This window comes from Oenanthe melanoleuca, unplaced genomic scaffold (assembly GCF_029582105.1).
Source record: "Oenanthe melanoleuca isolate GR-GAL-2019-014 unplaced genomic scaffold, OMel1.0 S056, whole genome shotgun sequence".
NCBI classification, from domain to species: Eukaryota; Metazoa; Chordata; class Aves; order Passeriformes; family Muscicapidae; genus Oenanthe; species Oenanthe melanoleuca.
In genome coordinates, this window is record NW_026612705.1 from 29,852 (window position 1) to 47,390 (window position 17,539).

General features: G+C 43.5%; 2 protein-coding genes across 3 annotated transcripts in view; one reads left to right on the forward strand and one right to left on the reverse strand.

Moving 5' to 3' along the window:
* Nucleotides 1-5,956, forward strand: LHFPL5 (LHFPL tetraspan subfamily member 5). The gene is made up of 4 exons (XM_056515739.1): nucleotides 1-559; nucleotides 3,057-3,293; nucleotides 3,975-4,007; nucleotides 4,267-5,956. The coding sequence occupies exons 1-3, from the start codon at nucleotides 148-150 to the stop codon at nucleotides 3,989-3,991; spliced, it is 666 nt and encodes a 221-aa protein (XP_056371714.1). The 5' UTR covers nucleotides 1-147; the 3' UTR covers nucleotides 3,992-4,007; nucleotides 4,267-5,956.
* SRPK1 (SRSF protein kinase 1) overlaps nucleotides 5,470-17,539 on the reverse strand; it is a 25,873-nt gene continuing 13,803 nt past the window's right edge. For both annotated transcript variants that reach the window (XM_056515736.1, XM_056515737.1), the window contains 10 exons: nucleotides 16,515-16,621; nucleotides 15,695-15,860; nucleotides 14,691-14,716; nucleotides 13,982-14,195; nucleotides 13,306-13,725; nucleotides 11,758-11,858; nucleotides 10,734-10,841; nucleotides 9,358-9,427; nucleotides 8,820-8,912; nucleotides 5,470-7,947 (listed from right to left, as the gene is read on the reverse strand). In XM_056515736.1, coding sequence (XP_056371711.1) covers nucleotides 7,763-7,947; nucleotides 8,820-8,912; nucleotides 9,358-9,427; nucleotides 10,734-10,841; nucleotides 11,758-11,858; nucleotides 13,306-13,725; nucleotides 13,982-14,195; nucleotides 14,691-14,716; nucleotides 15,695-15,860; nucleotides 16,515-16,621 — 1,490 coding nt within the window. In that variant the 3' untranslated portion in view covers nucleotides 5,470-7,762. The remainder of the gene's footprint in view (nucleotides 7,948-8,819; nucleotides 8,913-9,357; nucleotides 9,428-10,733; nucleotides 10,842-11,757; nucleotides 11,859-13,305; nucleotides 13,726-13,981; nucleotides 14,196-14,690; nucleotides 14,717-15,694; nucleotides 15,861-16,514; nucleotides 16,622-17,539) is intronic.

Genomic DNA, 17,539 nt, shown 5'->3' on the forward strand with positions numbered 1-17,539 from the left:
TGCCGGAGCCTCCCGCCGCCCCCGGGCGGGGCCGGTTCTGGGGCCGGGGCCGGTTCTGGGGCTGGATCCGGTTCTGGGGCTGGATCTGGTTCTGGGGCTGGATCCGGGTCTGGGGCCGGGGCCGGGGCCGGGGCCGCTGCCCCCGCCATGTCCAAGCTGCTGCCGGCGCAGGAGGCGGCGCGGATCTACCACACCAACTATGTGCGGAACGCGCGGGCCATGGGGGTGCTCTGGGCCCTCTTCACGCTCTGCTTCTCCATCCTGATGGTGGTGACCTTCATCCAGCCCTACTGGATCGGCGACAGCATCGACACGCCGCAGGCCGGCTACTTCGGCCTCTTCTCCTACTGCATCGGCAACGCGCTCACCGGAGAGCTCATCTGCAAGGGCAGCCCGCTGGACTTCGGCACCATCCCCTCCAGTGCCTTCAAAACTGCCATGTTCTTCGTAGGCGTCTCCACCTTCCTCATCATCGGCACCATCCTCTGCTTCAGCCTCTTCTTCTTCTGCAACGCAGCCACCGTGTACAAAGTGTGCGCCTGGATGCAGCTGGCGGCGGGTGAGCGGGGCTGGGGGTGCGCGGGGAGCGGGGGCTGCTCATGGACCGACCCTGCTCCCGTTCTGCTGGGGGTGGGGGGCGGGGGTTTGGCCAGCGAAGAGACCCCAGTGTCACCTCCACGCCGTTTGCTCGCCCTTGCCGGTTACCATGGGGAGGTTTTAGTAAAAAACTCCTCCCAGAGCAGCTGACACACAGCAGTGTCGGGTGATGCTTCCCCGGGCGCTGCTGCTGCTGCCAAACCTCGTGTCCCCCCTTGCCTGGGTGAGCTGCTCCTGCTGAGCCGCAGGGAGGCTTCAGAAAATCAGACCAAATAACCACCCCAGGGCACAGAGCGCTCTCCTGAGCTGGGAATCCTGCAGGAATGAAGCAGGGAGACAGTGCTGACGTTTGCTGGGCCATTATAGTAACTCCCTGAGCTCAGGGAGTAACGCACGAGGAGGGGACTGAACGACTGATCCGTTACCATCACCCGCATTTTCTCACTTTGCTGCTCATCCCTGTGGCTCTCAAGCCCTCCCCATGTCCCCCCCAAGGCACTTGAGACACCTGGTAACCCAGCTCCTGTGTTTGATCGGAGCCTCGGCTGAAACCCAACCCAGCTCCTGAATGATGCATGTGAGCCCTGGCACAGCCCCCCTGGCAGGGAGGGGGCAGCGGGGTTTCTTCAGTTCCCAGCTAAAGAATCGAGCTCAAGCAAAGATTTAGATAAGAAGCTTGGGGCAGCTCAGCGTCCTGGGGAGCAGGAGCACAGAAAGGCTTTGCTGTGGGAGTTGGGGTTTTTACAGTTTTTTTTGTTGTTGTTCTGAATGGGGAAGAGAAAATTGTCACAGGCAGTTCTGGCCAGATGGACAGGTACTGCTGCATTTTAGGAATTATTTTAAAAACTGGGCAGGCTAAGAGAGGATGAATTTCCTGGCCTTTGCTCTGTACAAGGGCAAAATTTCGCAGAAATTATTTCTTTCCTGCTCCCCCTGTTTCTCTGTTAGTTACAGGGAAGATTTATTTTGTATGTAATTAACCAACTGCTTTTCCATGCAGAGAAATCCTCTCTGCAGACCAAGGGAGCTGTCTGCTCACCTTGCTGCTGGCTTGTCCCCAAGCCAAGGAAAAAGAAAACATTGGCAAAGGACAAGGCCACTGTCCCAGAAGGGGGTTCTGGTTTACTGAACACCTGGTGGCAGAGAAGAGGCACTGGTGGGGGCAAGATGCATTTAAGGAGGCTTTAGACATCCATGAGGGGCAGGGACCAACATCTGCTTGTCCACCACGGGGTGAGAGGAGTCAGGGACTGCCTCACATCTGCACCAGTTATTTCCAGTGTAAGAGTGGAGCATGAGAAGGGTTTTTGTCAATCATGTCCCAAAACCTTGCATATAAACCCATCCCAAGCCTGGTCCAGTAAATACAATTTCTCTGAGAGGGGGGAAAAAGGCATTTCTGAGATTTTGGGGCATGACCAACCTGCTGGCACTGGGGGTGGTGCAGCTGCCATGGCAAAGCTGTCAAGGTGAGGTGCTGGGGACCCTGGAGCAGCTGTCAGGGTTGTGTGTGAGCTCTGAGAGCAGACACAGGAGGAGCTGCTGCTGGAACCACCACAGCTGAACAAGCAGAATTAATCTGCCTGCAAAGCTGCTGCTGACAGCAGCTCTAGATGCAAGGTGCTAGGCCAGGGTTTCCATCTCACACAGACTAAGCCCATTCCAGTTTTGTTTGGAGATGTTTCCTTGGAGTGGCACGGCCAGGGCTCTGTGCAGAGGGAGCAGAGATGTTGCCTGGGCAACGCTGAGACAGGAGATGCTGCTGCAGCACGTCCTTGGCTGGTGGGAAGGCAGCACAGCAGGATCCTGCTCCTCCCTGCCTGGAGCAGAGCAGAGCCCATGGGGATGAGCAACCACAGCACCTTTCAAGGGATGAGTCTGTAGCACCTGATGTGTTTGTAGCATGATCTTTGCTCCTCCAGCTCTCTCCACTCCAGTATTGATGCCTGGAATATTGAATACATCTTTCTAATTGGAGTGAATATAAAACCAAACCTTTAGTTGAAAGCTTTCAGGTGAACAACATGGCAAAAAGTACACATGGTAATAGTAATTCTACAATTTTTATAAGGTTAGTAGATTGGTACACTTATCATACACTGTCCAAATGAAAAGTTAGTTGGCTAGGTAATAATTCCTGGGGTCCTGACCCTCTGGAAACAATCCACAGGTTTTCTTGCCCCACTTTTGTTATGTCTGGTCCAGATTCTGGTTGGAAAATAGAAGTTCTTGAAGTCGGTTCTCTTCTTGGAATAAGACTAAATGATATTTACGAATGTGTTTTTAAGTTTAGCTTGTTGTTCCTAAAGGTAGGGAAGAAAGGAAAAATACTAGAAGCTACAGCAATCTACAAAGTTACGAATATATGAATGTATGAATACATGTAAAGCATGAAAAGCTAAAAATCTTTGGCATCATCATCACCTGCTGAGGAGCACCATGTCCCCCTGTCCCTGCAGCTACAGGGCTGATGATTGGCTGCCTGATCTACCCTGATGGCTGGGACTCGAGCGAGGTGAGGCGGATGTGCGGGGACAAAACGGACAAGTACACGCTGGGAGCCTGCAAGCTGCGCTGGGCGTACATCCTGTGCATCATCGGCATCCTGGACGCCCTCATCCTCTCCTTCCTGGCCTTTGTGCTGGGCAACCGGCAGGACAACCTCCTCCCCTCGGATTTCAAAGTGGAGAACAAAGGTGAGGGCGGTGGGATCGCTCCTGATCGCTCCTGCAGCAGCGATTCAGCCCCAAGGGTGATGCCTGGAGCAGGGGCTGGGCAGAGTTAAAGGAATAAAGCAGGGATTTATTAAATGGCCTTCAAGGGATTCGGCCCAAGAGCCCAGCTCAGGTTCTACCCAAGATCATGACTTTTCACACTTTTGTAAGTTTTGATCCATTTCCAGTTCCAGCTCCAGGTTCTGCAGTCTCAGATTCTCTCCTCAATTTGCTGCCGTTTGCACTTTTTGGGCCTGAAGCTGCAACAGTGTCCTTGGTTCTCAGGCTGGAAAAGGATTGTTTAACTGCCTAAACTCTGAAGAGAACTTGCTAACACTTTATATGAAGTTCAGAGTTATACACTAATGCAGTACAGAATTGGAAATATGAAAGCTAAAACTCAAGGCAGCAATTGCTGTTGCTTGTGTGGCTTCATCCCTGCCACAGTCACACACTGCTCTGTAGGATGGAGAGCCAGCAGCAGGCAGAAAATCAATGGAGAACAAGGCAGGAGCCCAAATTCACCCAAATTACCTTTGCCAGGCTCGGGGACTTTCTCCTCATCTTGTTTTAAACATAGTCCTTTTTGAAAACAAACCTGCAAAACACACCCATCCTTTCAGTTTTACACACTAACTCTGCAATTCTCTTCTTGTTTTACAGAAGAGGGCAATGAGTGACAGAGCTGATCACCACGTAAGTGATAACCCACTCAGATTTTTAATATTCCCAGCATCCACAATGTCACTGTTGTATTTTGATTATCAAAGGATTGACAGCTGATTTTGGTGCTGGAGGCTCATTGGTTTTATTTGTGGTTAAAGAAGAAATAGTCTTTGCTTTGCCTCCCAAAACTGGTAAAGCACAAACCTGTTCCAGGTGCAAAATAAAACAAGCATAAAATTTGAAGTCATACTCCATTTCCCAACAGCTGATTTATTCTTTCTGTTCCCAGGGACATCCAGAGCTCTTCTTCCATCATCCCTTTTCTTTGAAGTGACTCTTCTAGGAAGCTTAAACTTACCACATTCTGTGGATTTTCTACAGCTGTTTTCTTCACCCATGGGGCTGCTCATGGCTCACAGCTCTTGTGGAGCTTATTTGGTGGGAAGAGCCCAAAATGGACATAAGAGTTTTTCTGAGTCCATCAGCAAGAAGGACAGGAGGGGAAGGATGAGAATTTGCTGCTTTTTGGGGGGTTTGTATACTTTCTTTCAAGGAAATTATTTATGAATTTAAAAAAAAAAAAACAAAACAAACACCACCACCAAACATTAGTGTTTTGGGTTTTGTGGTTGTCTCCTGAGGGCAGAGGAAACTCTCTGCCATAACCCAGGTTGCATTTTACTGGAAAAATACCATGATAGGCCAATTCCCAACTGAGCCATGAATCATTTTCCTGCTCTGGGCAACAATAACCAAACACAACCTCTGGAAAAGAGCACTTTTCTGGGAAAATAAGTAAATAAATAAAACCAACAGCAAAACCAGGAACCAACGTGCTGGGCTGCAGCAGGCCTGGGACAGCACCTGCAGAGCAGAGCAGATGGTGCCAGGCAGCATCAACCCCTCTCCATCACCCAATTAATCTGATTTAGCCATCATCTCCCATCCCACCCAACACCCACCCACAGTACAGCACTCTTCTGCAGAAGACAAAGCAGCTCTGACCTGGTCAGAACCCCAAATCAGCCTGCATTATTATTTTCATCTCTACTCACTGTAAATTGCTGGTTCCTGCAGCACTAAATTCAGTTCAATTCTAAAAAGTACCTTCTAGTTTTATGCTTCCCTCTCAAAAAGTGTTTGGGAAGGTTTTATTGAGACTCTTGGCTAGGTAAGACAGAGATATGACAGACTTGAAGAAAAATGTGTTTTAGAATGGAAAAATTCCAGCAGAGTTGTCCTGTTTTTCACTCTTCTCCCCTTTTTAAAATGGATCACAACACCAGCAACAAAATCTTTACCTACCTCATTCTGGAAATCAAAGCTGAGTGTTCACTAATGAAACAAATTCCATGCCTGAGCCCCTCACTCAGAACAGAATAAAAAGGGGAATGTATGAAGACTAGGGCTAAGTTATTAAATAATCTGTTTATTGCAGGGCTTTCACAATGGAAAAAAAAAAAAAAAAAAAAAAAGAGACAAAGCACCCAAGTAGAAAGAATAAAAATGTATTTTCCTTCAGGTTTTAGACTGACACAGCAAGTACAAATCCTTAGAGTGAGCACTTCTTGGCAATTTGGGAATGGAACAAACCCCAAGTGAACAAGCAGACAATACAAGACTGAATCATGGCAGCTGCTGCTGCAGATCTTCAACTCCCAGGCTGGCTCCAGCCTTGGCTATCATGGTAAAAAAACCCCTCAAGTCAGTCAGGGCTGGCAGAAGGAAGGGAAGGAAAGGAAGGATAGGCAGGAGCTCTCAACAAACAAACAGTGCAGACCCCTTCTGGGAAATGTTCCTTCATCAGCCAGGCTCAAGGGCAGGACCAGGTGAGCTTTCAAGACCACAGGAATTGTTTGCCCTGCCAATATATTTCACAGTCAGCTGGAACCCAGTACTGTCTGCAGTCCCCCTGTAACAGATACAGAAGTGACCCACAACTGGAAAATGCCAGATGAAAGGAAAAAACAGAAACAAAAGGTTAACTCAGCAGTTTAGAACGTTTTTGGTATGTTACCTGCCTTTCTTTTTTTTTATTATATGCATAGAGAACCTGATCTACCACTAAAGGAACATGCAGCATGATTTGCATAAATAAGCCAAATCAGGCTCTGAACTGGAGAAACTCTGTTCAAGTGGATTCAATGAACTGGTTTGTGCATGATATTTATGAACCACAATTCCCAAACACACACACAGAAGTGACACAGAACAGTGGTCTTGGCAGCTTTGGCAATGGAAATTGTCTTGGATAGCATCTGCATGGTCTCCAGCAACTTCTATCCTCTGCAAGCCACCACAAATCCAAAATCCCATTTGGTCCAAAGTAGGGAAGGGACTCTGAAGTCTCAACACTGCCAAATCTTGCTTAGAGAAGAGTGGGATGCACTGAATCTCTAATAGGATGGGCAAGTCTAGAAGAAGCCATCATAGAACTATCAAATGCCACAGTAATTTAACTTTTAATTAAAATTAATTTAATTAATCTATTATGTCCAAACCCCCTCTGAGAAGTTAACAAAGAAACCCCACAGAACATTTTTTATTCAGGGTAACTCTAGAAACAGCTTCTAATCCAGTATCTATGTGGAAAAGTCAGTTCTCTTCCACTTCTGCTAGCTCTCTTCTTGTGCTAGTGGCCCAGAAAATAAAAGGCAGTCCCATCCTGGGAAGTTATTTCTGAAGGCCTGCACCTGAAACAAATTAAAAGTAATCTTTACACTGGAACTTCAAGTGTTGATTTTCAAAGTCCAGGGCTGCAGCATGGCTGTGATACAGGCACTGCAACCCTTCCCTTGGGGAAAAAAAAAAACCAAACAAGTGAATGGTCAAAAATGAAAACTCAGAGCAGACTGCATCAGTGAAAGCCAATCTCTCATGAATACCACCTCAAGCAAGGCAAAAAAGTGCCAGTAAGGGATAAAAAACCCCAAAAACTTATGGCTCACTATAATGTTAAGAGTTGCCTGCATGAAGGCTCTCTCTGCAGGCACCCATCTGTTTGTTTGCTGAGGGTTGTGCGTTGAGTCAGTTCCAGCTTTTGCTTATTCTGCTTATTTGTCACCTTTTAGTCACAGGTGTTGAAGTAGAAAACATCACCAAGTCCAGAAACTATTCTGACTATCAAGGGCACAGGGAAGGAGAAAAAGTAAATGGACAGGGCACTTCAGAGGAAGAAATAAAGGATACTAAAACCTAGGTTTAAAAAGCTCTTTCAAATGCAGCTAGAACTAAATAAAAGTTTGTGACTGGAAAGTAAAGAACACAGTAGACACCTAGAGAGTGATGGAGGATTTCAAGGTCTTTGCTCTAACAAGGATCTGGCACCACCTTGATGCCAACTGTGACTTCTCACCCCATCAGTAGCTATTGGATCAACAGTGGGAAAATTGACTCCTGAGTCAGTGAGATCTTCATGGGAAGAAAGGAGAGCTGGAATTTAGCTAAGGGTGATATCCAAGCACAGGTGAGCTCACATCTGTCACACACGGTGCCTAACAGTGAGGAGACTGAGGAAAAATCTCTTAATCTAGTCAGTTAGTCTTTGGTGAAGCCCAATCAAGGCAAAAACACAGATGATGCCCACTGGCTGAGGAGAGTCCCCAGTAAGTCACACAAACAAACTCAGCAGAACAGGTTAGATTTATCTAAAATCTTGGAAGCCTTGAAGGAAGAACTCCACACTGAAAGTGAACAAGGAGAAAAATGGATCTGGGAAAGGGCAGCTGGGTGTGTAGGCTATGCTGTAAACCAGAGAATAACGTTGTGGCATTGCTTGGAAGCTTCTAGGAGTTAAGCCAGGGGTGCCTGAGACACTCTGCTGCTGTGGCTCGTTTCTCTGGGATCAGCTCCAGCATAGGCAGTAAGAAGTCTGTGAATGCAGCTGCCTCATCTTGGGACCACTCGTATTTTTCCACCAACACTTCAAAAAGGCCCCAGGGCTTCAGCTTGGTGATGTGCTTCAGATCACCTGAAAAGCCAAGACAAATGGGTTAAGTGGAAGATACAGGAACAGAGCAGCTCAGTAAAATTGGCTGAACAGCTAAACATGACAGAGTGAACTCAGAGACTGTTCTAAGGGAATACAGAGTGCTGGGGCTTGCTGAAGGGAGAAGTCAATTTATTAAACCCCCTTTTCTATCTGCTTTAGAAGCCTGTTATAGAAATGCACTTCCTCAAAGGTTGTTTTTTTTTTCACCTCCTGCTATTTCAGATCCCCTATCAGCAAATACTAACTTCATTAAATCACCAATTATGCTGCTTGACATGACAACAAACTGTGCCACTGACTCTGGAACACATGCAATGCATGGAGCACTGTTTGAGAAAGCAATACACTGCAATAAGGGAGAGCTTGTTTTTATAAAAAGAATTATTAAACTAGGTAAAAACCTAATTTTTTGACTCAATACATTTCTGGGGTACTCAGGACTTTATGATAATGTTCTGTGCTCTGAGCAGCATGGCTCATGATGCCAGGCACTATTTAAGGTCAATGGAGTCAAGCTGTCTAGAAAAGCCTTCAAAAGTGAGTTCCCACCTTTAGCTGACACATCAGCTAAATAAAACCACACCAAGTTTGACAGAACATCTACTGTGCTGTTTTTCTACCTGCTGCATTTGATCTACACCAAGATGCTGAGCACTAGGTAGGAGTAAGAGAAGAATTCCTTACATTTAGCTGCAGTTTTACTGATAAAGAATTTCATAAAACAAAGGAAAGATTTAAAGATGCCATCTTTGTTGGCACCTATTTCTAACTAGCATTTCCAGCAAGCTACTCCTGTGTATTTGGGGCAAGGGATGAGGGGATAAAGTGATATTTGCTTTGTTTCCTTTTACCTTTTTTGGTGAAAAACTCCTTGGAATATTTTCCTGCCAAAATGAGCTTGCGAGGTATTTTCCCCAGAAGTTCTATGATCAATGCAATATGATCTGCATGTGAAAAATAAAAATACAAAAAAAACCAATGAGATTCATCCACACAAAACTTCTCTATGCTAGTTTCATACTCTGGGATATAAGAATAAAGACACTATCCCTTAAAAATTACTTTGGAGACCCACCTGAAATCAGATTCCACTGAGCAACAACAAAGACAAGGGACAAGGGGAAAATAAATATGGGCAATTTGAGGCACAATCAGTTTTAGACACAAGGTAGAGAATCCAGCAGCAAGAGAAATGCAAAACACCAGAACAAGAGCATGGACTTCACTGCAGTGTTTTACTGCAGAAGCTTGGGCACAGTTGCTGCTCATTAAATAATCTTTTTGCAAGGAGCTTTTGCATTGCTGATTTGTAAGACAAGGCTCATTTTGAAGAGGCAGCCATTGGATTTCAAGTCCCACTTCAAAAAGGAAAAACTGAGACAAACAGACCTTCATCTCGTGAGTAATCTTCCCCAGAGTGAGGTTCGAACAGATAGTCCCCTGTTGCCAACTCAAAGGCCTAAACAAACAGAAATGAGCACATTAAATCACTTCAAAACACCCCAAGATGTGCTGCAGGTTCAATCTGCAAATCTCTGTGGGCCAGAAGGAAAGCACTGGGAAAGAATAACCTGCAAGACTACAGCTATAATCTTAAATTACAGTCTAAAATGTGCAGAGACTTTGCAATGCTTTAAAAACTGCATTGAGAACATCCATAGGCACGCCTGGGATGAATTTTGGGGGCAGAACGACCAGTTAACCACAAAGTTAAGGTATTTCACACTCTCAGCCTTTCCTCTTCCTCTTCAGAATTTTGCAAAAATAACACCATGTCCAAACTATAATTTCTGGGGTTGGTCATTTTTAGTTTGTTTTGCTTGGATTTTTTTGGGATTCTTCCCTCTCCCCAGTTTTCCCATGTTTTTCAAACAGTTAATCTCTGAACATCTGTCTGTAGAGATGGAAACACATTTTAAATGAGAAAAACATCTGCACTCATTTCAACTCACCACTCCTAAATTCTGTAACACATTCACCCTTATGTATTCACTTGTACTCTGGACACTACCCCTGACCTTCTGTAGTCTCAGTTTTCTTTATGAACTGCTGGTGCCAAACAATTGAATCAGGCACACTGTGTAATTCTGGCCACATGTTCTGCAATGAAAACATGACCCTATTGCATTTTCTTTTACCACATTCATCAAAATCCCAGCTTGTTTTCCGAGACAGCAAAAATGTCTATTTTCCAAGTTTAAATTATAAAACCCAAGCTTTGAATTGTAGAAGACAGAGTGGAGACACTGAAGAGGCACATGCAGTAACTGGCTTGACTGTTTTTTTTTTTTCATTGTTATATGAAAAAAATTACATTTGCCAGCTGTTACAGGAACAGCTTCAGCCTCATCTCAGCATTACTCAGACTAAATATTGATTCCAAACCTGCAGAGGATGATTAAAATTAGAAATTATACTGAAGGCACCTGTGAAACAGTGCTAGATGCAGTAGAAAGGCTTTTTTAAAAAAAAATATAAGAAGTGTTCAGAATTGCCTAGTTGTCCTGTTTTTCCAGAAAGCACAATGGCAAAGTACAATCCTATCTGAAATCTGCTGATGCTGGACAACAAAACTTTCAAAAGGAAAGCCACATATGGAGAAAAAAAAAAAAAAGATAAATTTAAAAACAAACAACTCTGGTGTGGAAACCTATTATTTAGCAAGTCTGGAAGTTGACTGAACACTTGTGAGGGATTTTAGCCAGTCCCTGAGCAGCTCAGAGGGCAGAGCAGAGAGAGGAGGATGCCCAGCTGGCAGAACTCACCATGCAGGCTGTGCTCCAGATGTCAGCAGGGGTGTTGTACCCTGAGCCTATCAACACCTCCAGGGAGCGGTACTGCCTGGTCTGAATGTCCTCAGTGAAGTGCTTGTGCTAAAGAGAAAAAAATCTTTTACTAAACAGCTCAAGACTGCTTAGAAGAGGAGAATCAATAACCTGGAAGGCCAGACTAGATCAAAGCTCATTACCATTACATTTCAGCTGCACTTTACATCCTTGTTAACTATTTCCTTATATTCCTGTAAGTGCTGTTTAAATGTTCTACATGAGCTACTCCTCCTCAAGTGAATTTAGAGCAATTTAGAGGCAAGCACACCACAAACACAGAATAAAGGAAGATTCTGCAGCATCTCCTACCCAGTCCTGGCACCCAGGCCATGGTCCAGCTACCTTAATGCAGATAAGCAACACCAATGTGAGAAATCACTGTGCCAGGCACTGGCTGCAATTCTGAGTTGAGACTCATCCCTCCCAACAGATCTGAAGTAATTTGCCACTTTAGAAGCCAAGTAAAAAGAGTATTTCTTCTATTTGAAATGTCAAACATTTGAAAGCACTACAGCACAACCATCAAAGAATAAAACTTGGGAGTTTGATTGTGTGAGTCTCTTTCATGTGCTTGTGAATGCACTGAAATGGTCTGACAAGCTACAGAACCAGCACATCAGAGCAATTATCTGCAGCCTTGTAGCTCTCCTAGAGACTGAGAAATTCCTTCAGCAGTTTCCCACCAGCAGATTTCTACACTCTGTATGTGACATGGCTCACAGCCCTATAAGAAGTAATCAAATGACAGTGAGGCACCCAAAGCATGGGCTAAAATCTTATTTTTGGAGGACCATTTCTTTCCTTGTGTCCCTGCTTCCCCCTCTTTTTTCCCTCTCATGGTTTCAAATTGTCATTGCTTTCACAGCCAGGTCTAAGGATCTGTTTTACAGATTCTTTTCCATCTTGGCAAAGTGACTGAATCTGCAGCTTTAAAAAGTCAATGTGAAAAGACTAAACTTACCACCCAGCAGGCATTTCCTAGGTCAGCTATCTTCACTTTGAGCTTATCTGCATTCTTGGGCTCAAGAGGATTAAGGAGGAAATTCCCAGCAGCTGATTTTCCTAGAGGCAATGTGTACAACAGCTGATTAAAGCTACACAGGCAGTGTCACCATCTGTCACCCAAATCCTACCAACCTCTCCCCATCCAGGAAGTTTTTCTGATGGATCAGAACTGTTCCCTCCCTGATGCTTGGGTATAAAAATGAGCATCACTCTCCACCATCAACAACATCATTAAGACCCAACTGGTGTTATTAAGCAGAAGGATAAATGAGCATATGCAATAGTGACTATTTCCCAGCATTTTTTTGCACAGTCTGTCTATATTTTAAAAACATCACCCTGGTTTTTTTTTAATAAATAAAGGCATTCCCAGAAACAAAACAAACCTCACAATCCCCCCTTAAGCCCTCCTAAATCTTTGAAGGAAGAGTCCCCATGGTACAGCATCTTTCTGACATATCCATCACTCACTGCTGCAACACAATTACAAGAGCTAAAGGATATATAGGGAAAATTGAATTACACCATGGAAAGCAGAAGTATTAAATTAATAAATGACACCTAGCTGTACCTCTAAACCTAAAATTTCAGAGAGTTTGAAGCTGTAAATTTGGGAGAGCACTGTAAGCATAAGATGTCAGTAATCTAGCACAGGCATCCAGCAAAGTGCAGTTCCAAGTTTCAAAATATGAATTCCTCTTATAAGTTTTCATCCATATAACTCCCCTAGTGGTACTCTGGCAAGAAAATGCTAGAATACTTTTTTTTTTTTTTTCCCAGTAAGTATAAATGGTAGTTTTACCCTCCTTTTCCAAGCAGATATATATCACCTGGCATGGCACAAAGATGCAAAAATTGACAGTTTTATCAATTCATATTTTTAATACCCTCACACCCACACCTGGAATGTGTTTAAATTGCTGTACACTATTTCATGCCTTATTTTCTCCTAAGCCTACAAGACACATTTTTTCCACTCTGAAGAAAATCATATTTAAATAAAAGCATTAAAGAAGTTGGGTTTCTTTCCCTACACTGTACAAGCTTTGTTTCAGGCTGCATTTTCTGGGAAAACATTTACTCATCTTGAGTAAGGAAGAGAAGTTACCTTTGCTCCATATTAAGAACCAAACTGTCAGAACACTGAACCTACCCCTTAATTTAACAGCAAGTGACAATCTGCAGGCTTAATGAAAATCACATAAGCAGCACCTGATTCAAATGAATGTTCCTCCACTGAAAACCAAAGATATAGGTGTTTTTAAAAAGTAGAAATACTTATGCACTCAAAAGTCAAAACTGAGGCACAAACACAACTGGCACCTACAAACAGCAAACCTCATGGAGTATGATTGTCAGGTTAATTACTCCTGGCAGGAAAACTCTCAAACAGGTGGTTCTGATCACTCCAGCCTACAAAATGCAAGTTTCTATTCATATGATTAAATGTTGTAAAGAAATCTCCCACATCAAGGAGCCCTTTCTTACAAGGTCCTTCTTATACCTTTGTTGTCTGTTGGGCTGTTATTCTCATTCTCATCCTCTGAAGGGATCTCTGTCCTGATGCTTTCCTGAAAACTGTTGATCCTCTGCTCACTGAATGCCTGCTCCTGGTTGGATGTGGGCTGGCACACCATGGAATCCTCTGGGGCCAAGGGCACAAACGAGTCCGACATTGCTTCTTGAGGCCTCTTCTCTGAGTCATTGCTGTGCTGACTGTAATTACAGTTCTCAGCCTTCTGTGTGTGAGGCTGATTGCCACAGTCATTGGCATTGTGGAGGTCATCCTCGAGCTGCACAGACCCCTCATTCCCAGAGTCTGTCAAGTCCGTCATTGGGATCACTCCGTTGCAGTTGATTTCCGCTGCGCGTTTTCCAGCAACGTCTTCCGTGAGATTCGATTGCTCCTGTCCAAGGGCTTGTTCTGCAAGAGGGGAAAAGGAGAATGTAGCAGAAAGTGTCTCAATAAATAGTTGGAAGATGTTTAAGGGCACCCTGAGAGGTAGGGAGAACTCTGCATGTGCTCAGTTTGTAAGAGATTTCCCAGTCTCACCGGGACAGAGCTCAGTTTCACCATTTCACACAGTGAAATGAGCACAGCTGAAGGTTCTCCCTCCTCACACCCATGAGCAAATGGACAACACAGCCCATGCCATGCTGGCAGTGCTTTAGGTCTATACCTGACTTTTTGCTGACATTTTCCTCTGGTGGACTGACTTTTATTAGCATTTGCAGAGGGGTCTGAGCTTCTTCCTCCTCTCCAGGCTGTGTCTGCCCAGGGTTTGCTTCTTTCTCCATTTCCTCTATCTCCTGCATTCGCTTCTCCAACAACTCAGCTTGTCTTTTCTGCTTCTTTTTCAACTTCTTTTTCTTATTCTTTGACATTTTGTCAGCCTACACAGAAGCAAGCAGAGAAATTTGACTTAACATTTTATACTTCAATAAATTTAAAATGCACGAAGGTTTAATTTATCTTAAGAGTTGAGGAAGCAGTCTGTGATGAAAATGCTGGAGACAGCTTCTCTCCCAGATAAAAAGTAGCTATTCTGGGTTTTGAACTACTTGTCTGTGGTTCTTGTCAGTGCATTTTTGCCCTGACCTGAAAAACCTACATTATTCTCCAAGTGAGGGAGGTCTTAGACTCCACACAACAGTCACTTTCCCAACAGACCTTGAGATCACCACAAGAACTCCTTGTTCTGGTGATAAATGAGCTAATATCATTTACAAGACCAAGACAGCATTAAAGCTGATGTCTATCCCAAACACAAATCCCACTTTTTCCTTCTGATATGAGATTGCTTTCTCTTAATGCTGACTGGATTATGAAACAATGCAGGAGATACTATCAGTAGATGCATACTTACAGATAAAAGCTATTACACTTACTGGTTTTGGTTGTGGTGCAGTGCTCACTGAAAGGGAAAGGAAGATCAGTAAATCAGTATGGCTATACTCAAAAACTGCAACTGCTTTCTGATGTTAAGGTACATTTTTCCTATGTGGTTTGATAACATTTTAATGATACCAGCAAATGCGGTTTTGAAGGCTCATTTCTCTACAAAAACACAATAAAAAAAAAGATAAAAACATTGAATGAGCAAATGCATAATTCAGGTTTCAGGCAGGAGTCTTGCTTGACTGATATCAAAGACTTAAACTTCCTGTCACGTAGCTTCATTTGCTGCATGTATTATGCATTTTTACCCAAATGAAAATGCAAATCAAAGCATTAAAATACCAAACTTCAGGGAGCTTCCTTAAGCTAAGATATGCTGTGATCAATTCAGCTCAATGTTGTGAGATTATGACTGACAGAGCCTTCCAATACACACTGCAGTAGTTTTTGAAAAGTACACACAGCTACAGATGATCCATCTGAGGAGGAACACAAAGAACACGAATTTGCCCTCAGATCTTCAGGGATGTTTGCATGTCAAGGAATATGTTTCTGTCACAGTTTTCCAGACTTCTGCAAACTGACAATAGATAACTCATCTTGTTGAAACTCCCATCAAATGCATTTCCAGCATCAAGCAATGAAAGGTAATAAACTTTTGAAGGAAATGTGAGAATTTTGCCACATTTTTACACCAGTTCTATACTGAGTGCATCAACATTGTGCTACATAAGACTGACTTTACCAATGCCAGATTAGCTGTTGTTAAAAGCAAGCAACAGTGTGCATTTATCCCCTCTCTTATTTTCTGACAAACTGTCATCTGAGTTACAATTTATGACTAATTTCCCAATTTACACTCAGGTTTTCAAAGATTACTTGCATTATTGTTCCACTGTACTCAGGAAGTTTTCCTTAGTGATGATTTGGGGGTATGTGGAAGAAACAGCATCAATTTTCAAGGGGAAAAAAAAGAAAAAAAAAAAACCATCACCTGCAGAGCCAGATGGTGGGGGAGCCCCAGACCTCTGCCACTCTGTTGCCTCTGCAGCCAGCCTGCGGATGTACTGGTCATTGACACAGAGCAGGATGTTCTCAGGCTTTATGTCCGTGTGGATGATTCGACACTTTGTATGCAAGTAATCCAGACCCTGAAGAACCTGCAGGCAAGGGACAAGGAAGTCAACCATTAGACAATCTTAACTGAGAGCAAAGTGAAAATGCAAAGTGCCTAGGATGGCCAGTGAACCTGAAAGGGTTTGTGTGTTTGAGAATACTCCAGGTTAGAGCAATGGGATCAGTTTTACTGCTCAGTTCCACAAAAAAAAAGATTTGCATCAGATTTTAGTTACCATTTAAAAATACTCTATTTACCCTCACAACTTAACTTACCATAGGTGAAAATCTGATTTTAATACTCTACAATAAAATCACACCTTCCTCCTCCCCTGCACCTCCCATGTAGAAAGGTGTTTCTTCTCAGGAAACCACCTAGTAGGGAGAACCAGTTTCTCTTGTTCTTCCCATCATTAGGCACTGTGTTTACTGTGACAGCTTTATAAAAATACTTCACTTATGAGGAATGACTGAGGTAAGAAGAGGTTAAAAGCAAAAACCATGACAGTTTAAGTGTCAGAAAACATCTGCAGCAGAAGGGGCTTGCAGTAGAGAAAGGAAGTACTAACCCAAGAATAGTTTATTGCATGAAGGAGATACCATGGATTTTTAACTTTTGTTTCCTTGGATCTAAGGAGGATCAGTGAAAAAGTTCTAACTGGATCAAGGGGAAGAGTGCTGTCAGAACTGGAATTTACCTGCTTGATGATTTTTTTGACACAAGGGAGTGGAAGACCCTGATAATTTGACTTGATGATCCACTTGAGGAGATGATGGCCCAGGACTTCAAACACCATACAGATATCTGGAACTGAATCAAGGAAAAACTTGGACATCCAGACCCAAGGAGTCCCAATTCCCAGGACTGAGGATTAAAAGAAATCCATATCAGTTGGGCACTTTAACATAAAGGATCCTCATCCTTCTGACACAGCTTGGAAAAGTTGCCTTCCTCAAGAGCATCATCCTACCCTACACAAGTGTATTATCTAAAATAAAATACAGAGGATGGAGCTGCACAAAGGTCCCCACTGCAGCAGTAGCAATCTCCTGCTCTGAGTGGAAGCCAGTTGCACAAATGTACATTAATATTTACTGTATGGTTTGGAACAGCCTACACTTCTGCCCCAGGCAAAACTTGATGCCAGATCCCTCTGTACCAGCATTACCTGAAAAGATAATAAAATTTCCATTTCTTAAGTAATGTTCAGAACAATAAAGTCACTTTCTTTGCCCTCCTTTGCCTCTCAGCAAAACAGACTTTTGACAAGCCTGGATTTCAACTATATTTATATGATCTGCTTTTTAGCTCTAAGATCTCAACAGCTACACTCACTCCAGTGACATATTCAGTACACTGCCCCTGTTTTAGAATGAAAACTTCTATGAGTTTATTAGGCTGCTTTTCATCTACACTGCCAGAAAGCACACATTTCACAAGAGTGGAAGAAACATAAGCTCAAATCAACATTTACTTAAAAGTAGTTAGAGAAAATGCATTATGGGTCTGCTGTTGATAATCTTAAGCTCAATTGTCTCAAGCAGCCCAGCAACTCTCACTGAAATAAAATTTTACTTATCTTGAAGTGAAAACAATGCACAAAAATTCCAACTTCCAAATTCTGATGATCCATTATTACCACTTGCCTATGAGAAGGCTGCTTCCAGAACTACAGGCCACTGTCAAAGCAATACACTGCAAACATCCTAACACTGCTGATAA

What these genes read in the sequence shown, in the direction of transcription:
- LHFPL5 (XM_056515739.1), top strand. Translation starts at nt 148, where the DNA reads ATGTCCAAGCTGCTGCCGGCGCAGGAGGCGGCGCGGATCTACCACACC. An exon ending in CTGGATGCAGCTGGCGGCGG is followed by an intron (nt 560 to 3,056) that starts GTGAGCGGGGCT and finishes CTGTCCCTGCAG; the next exon opens with CTACAGGGCTGATGATTGGC.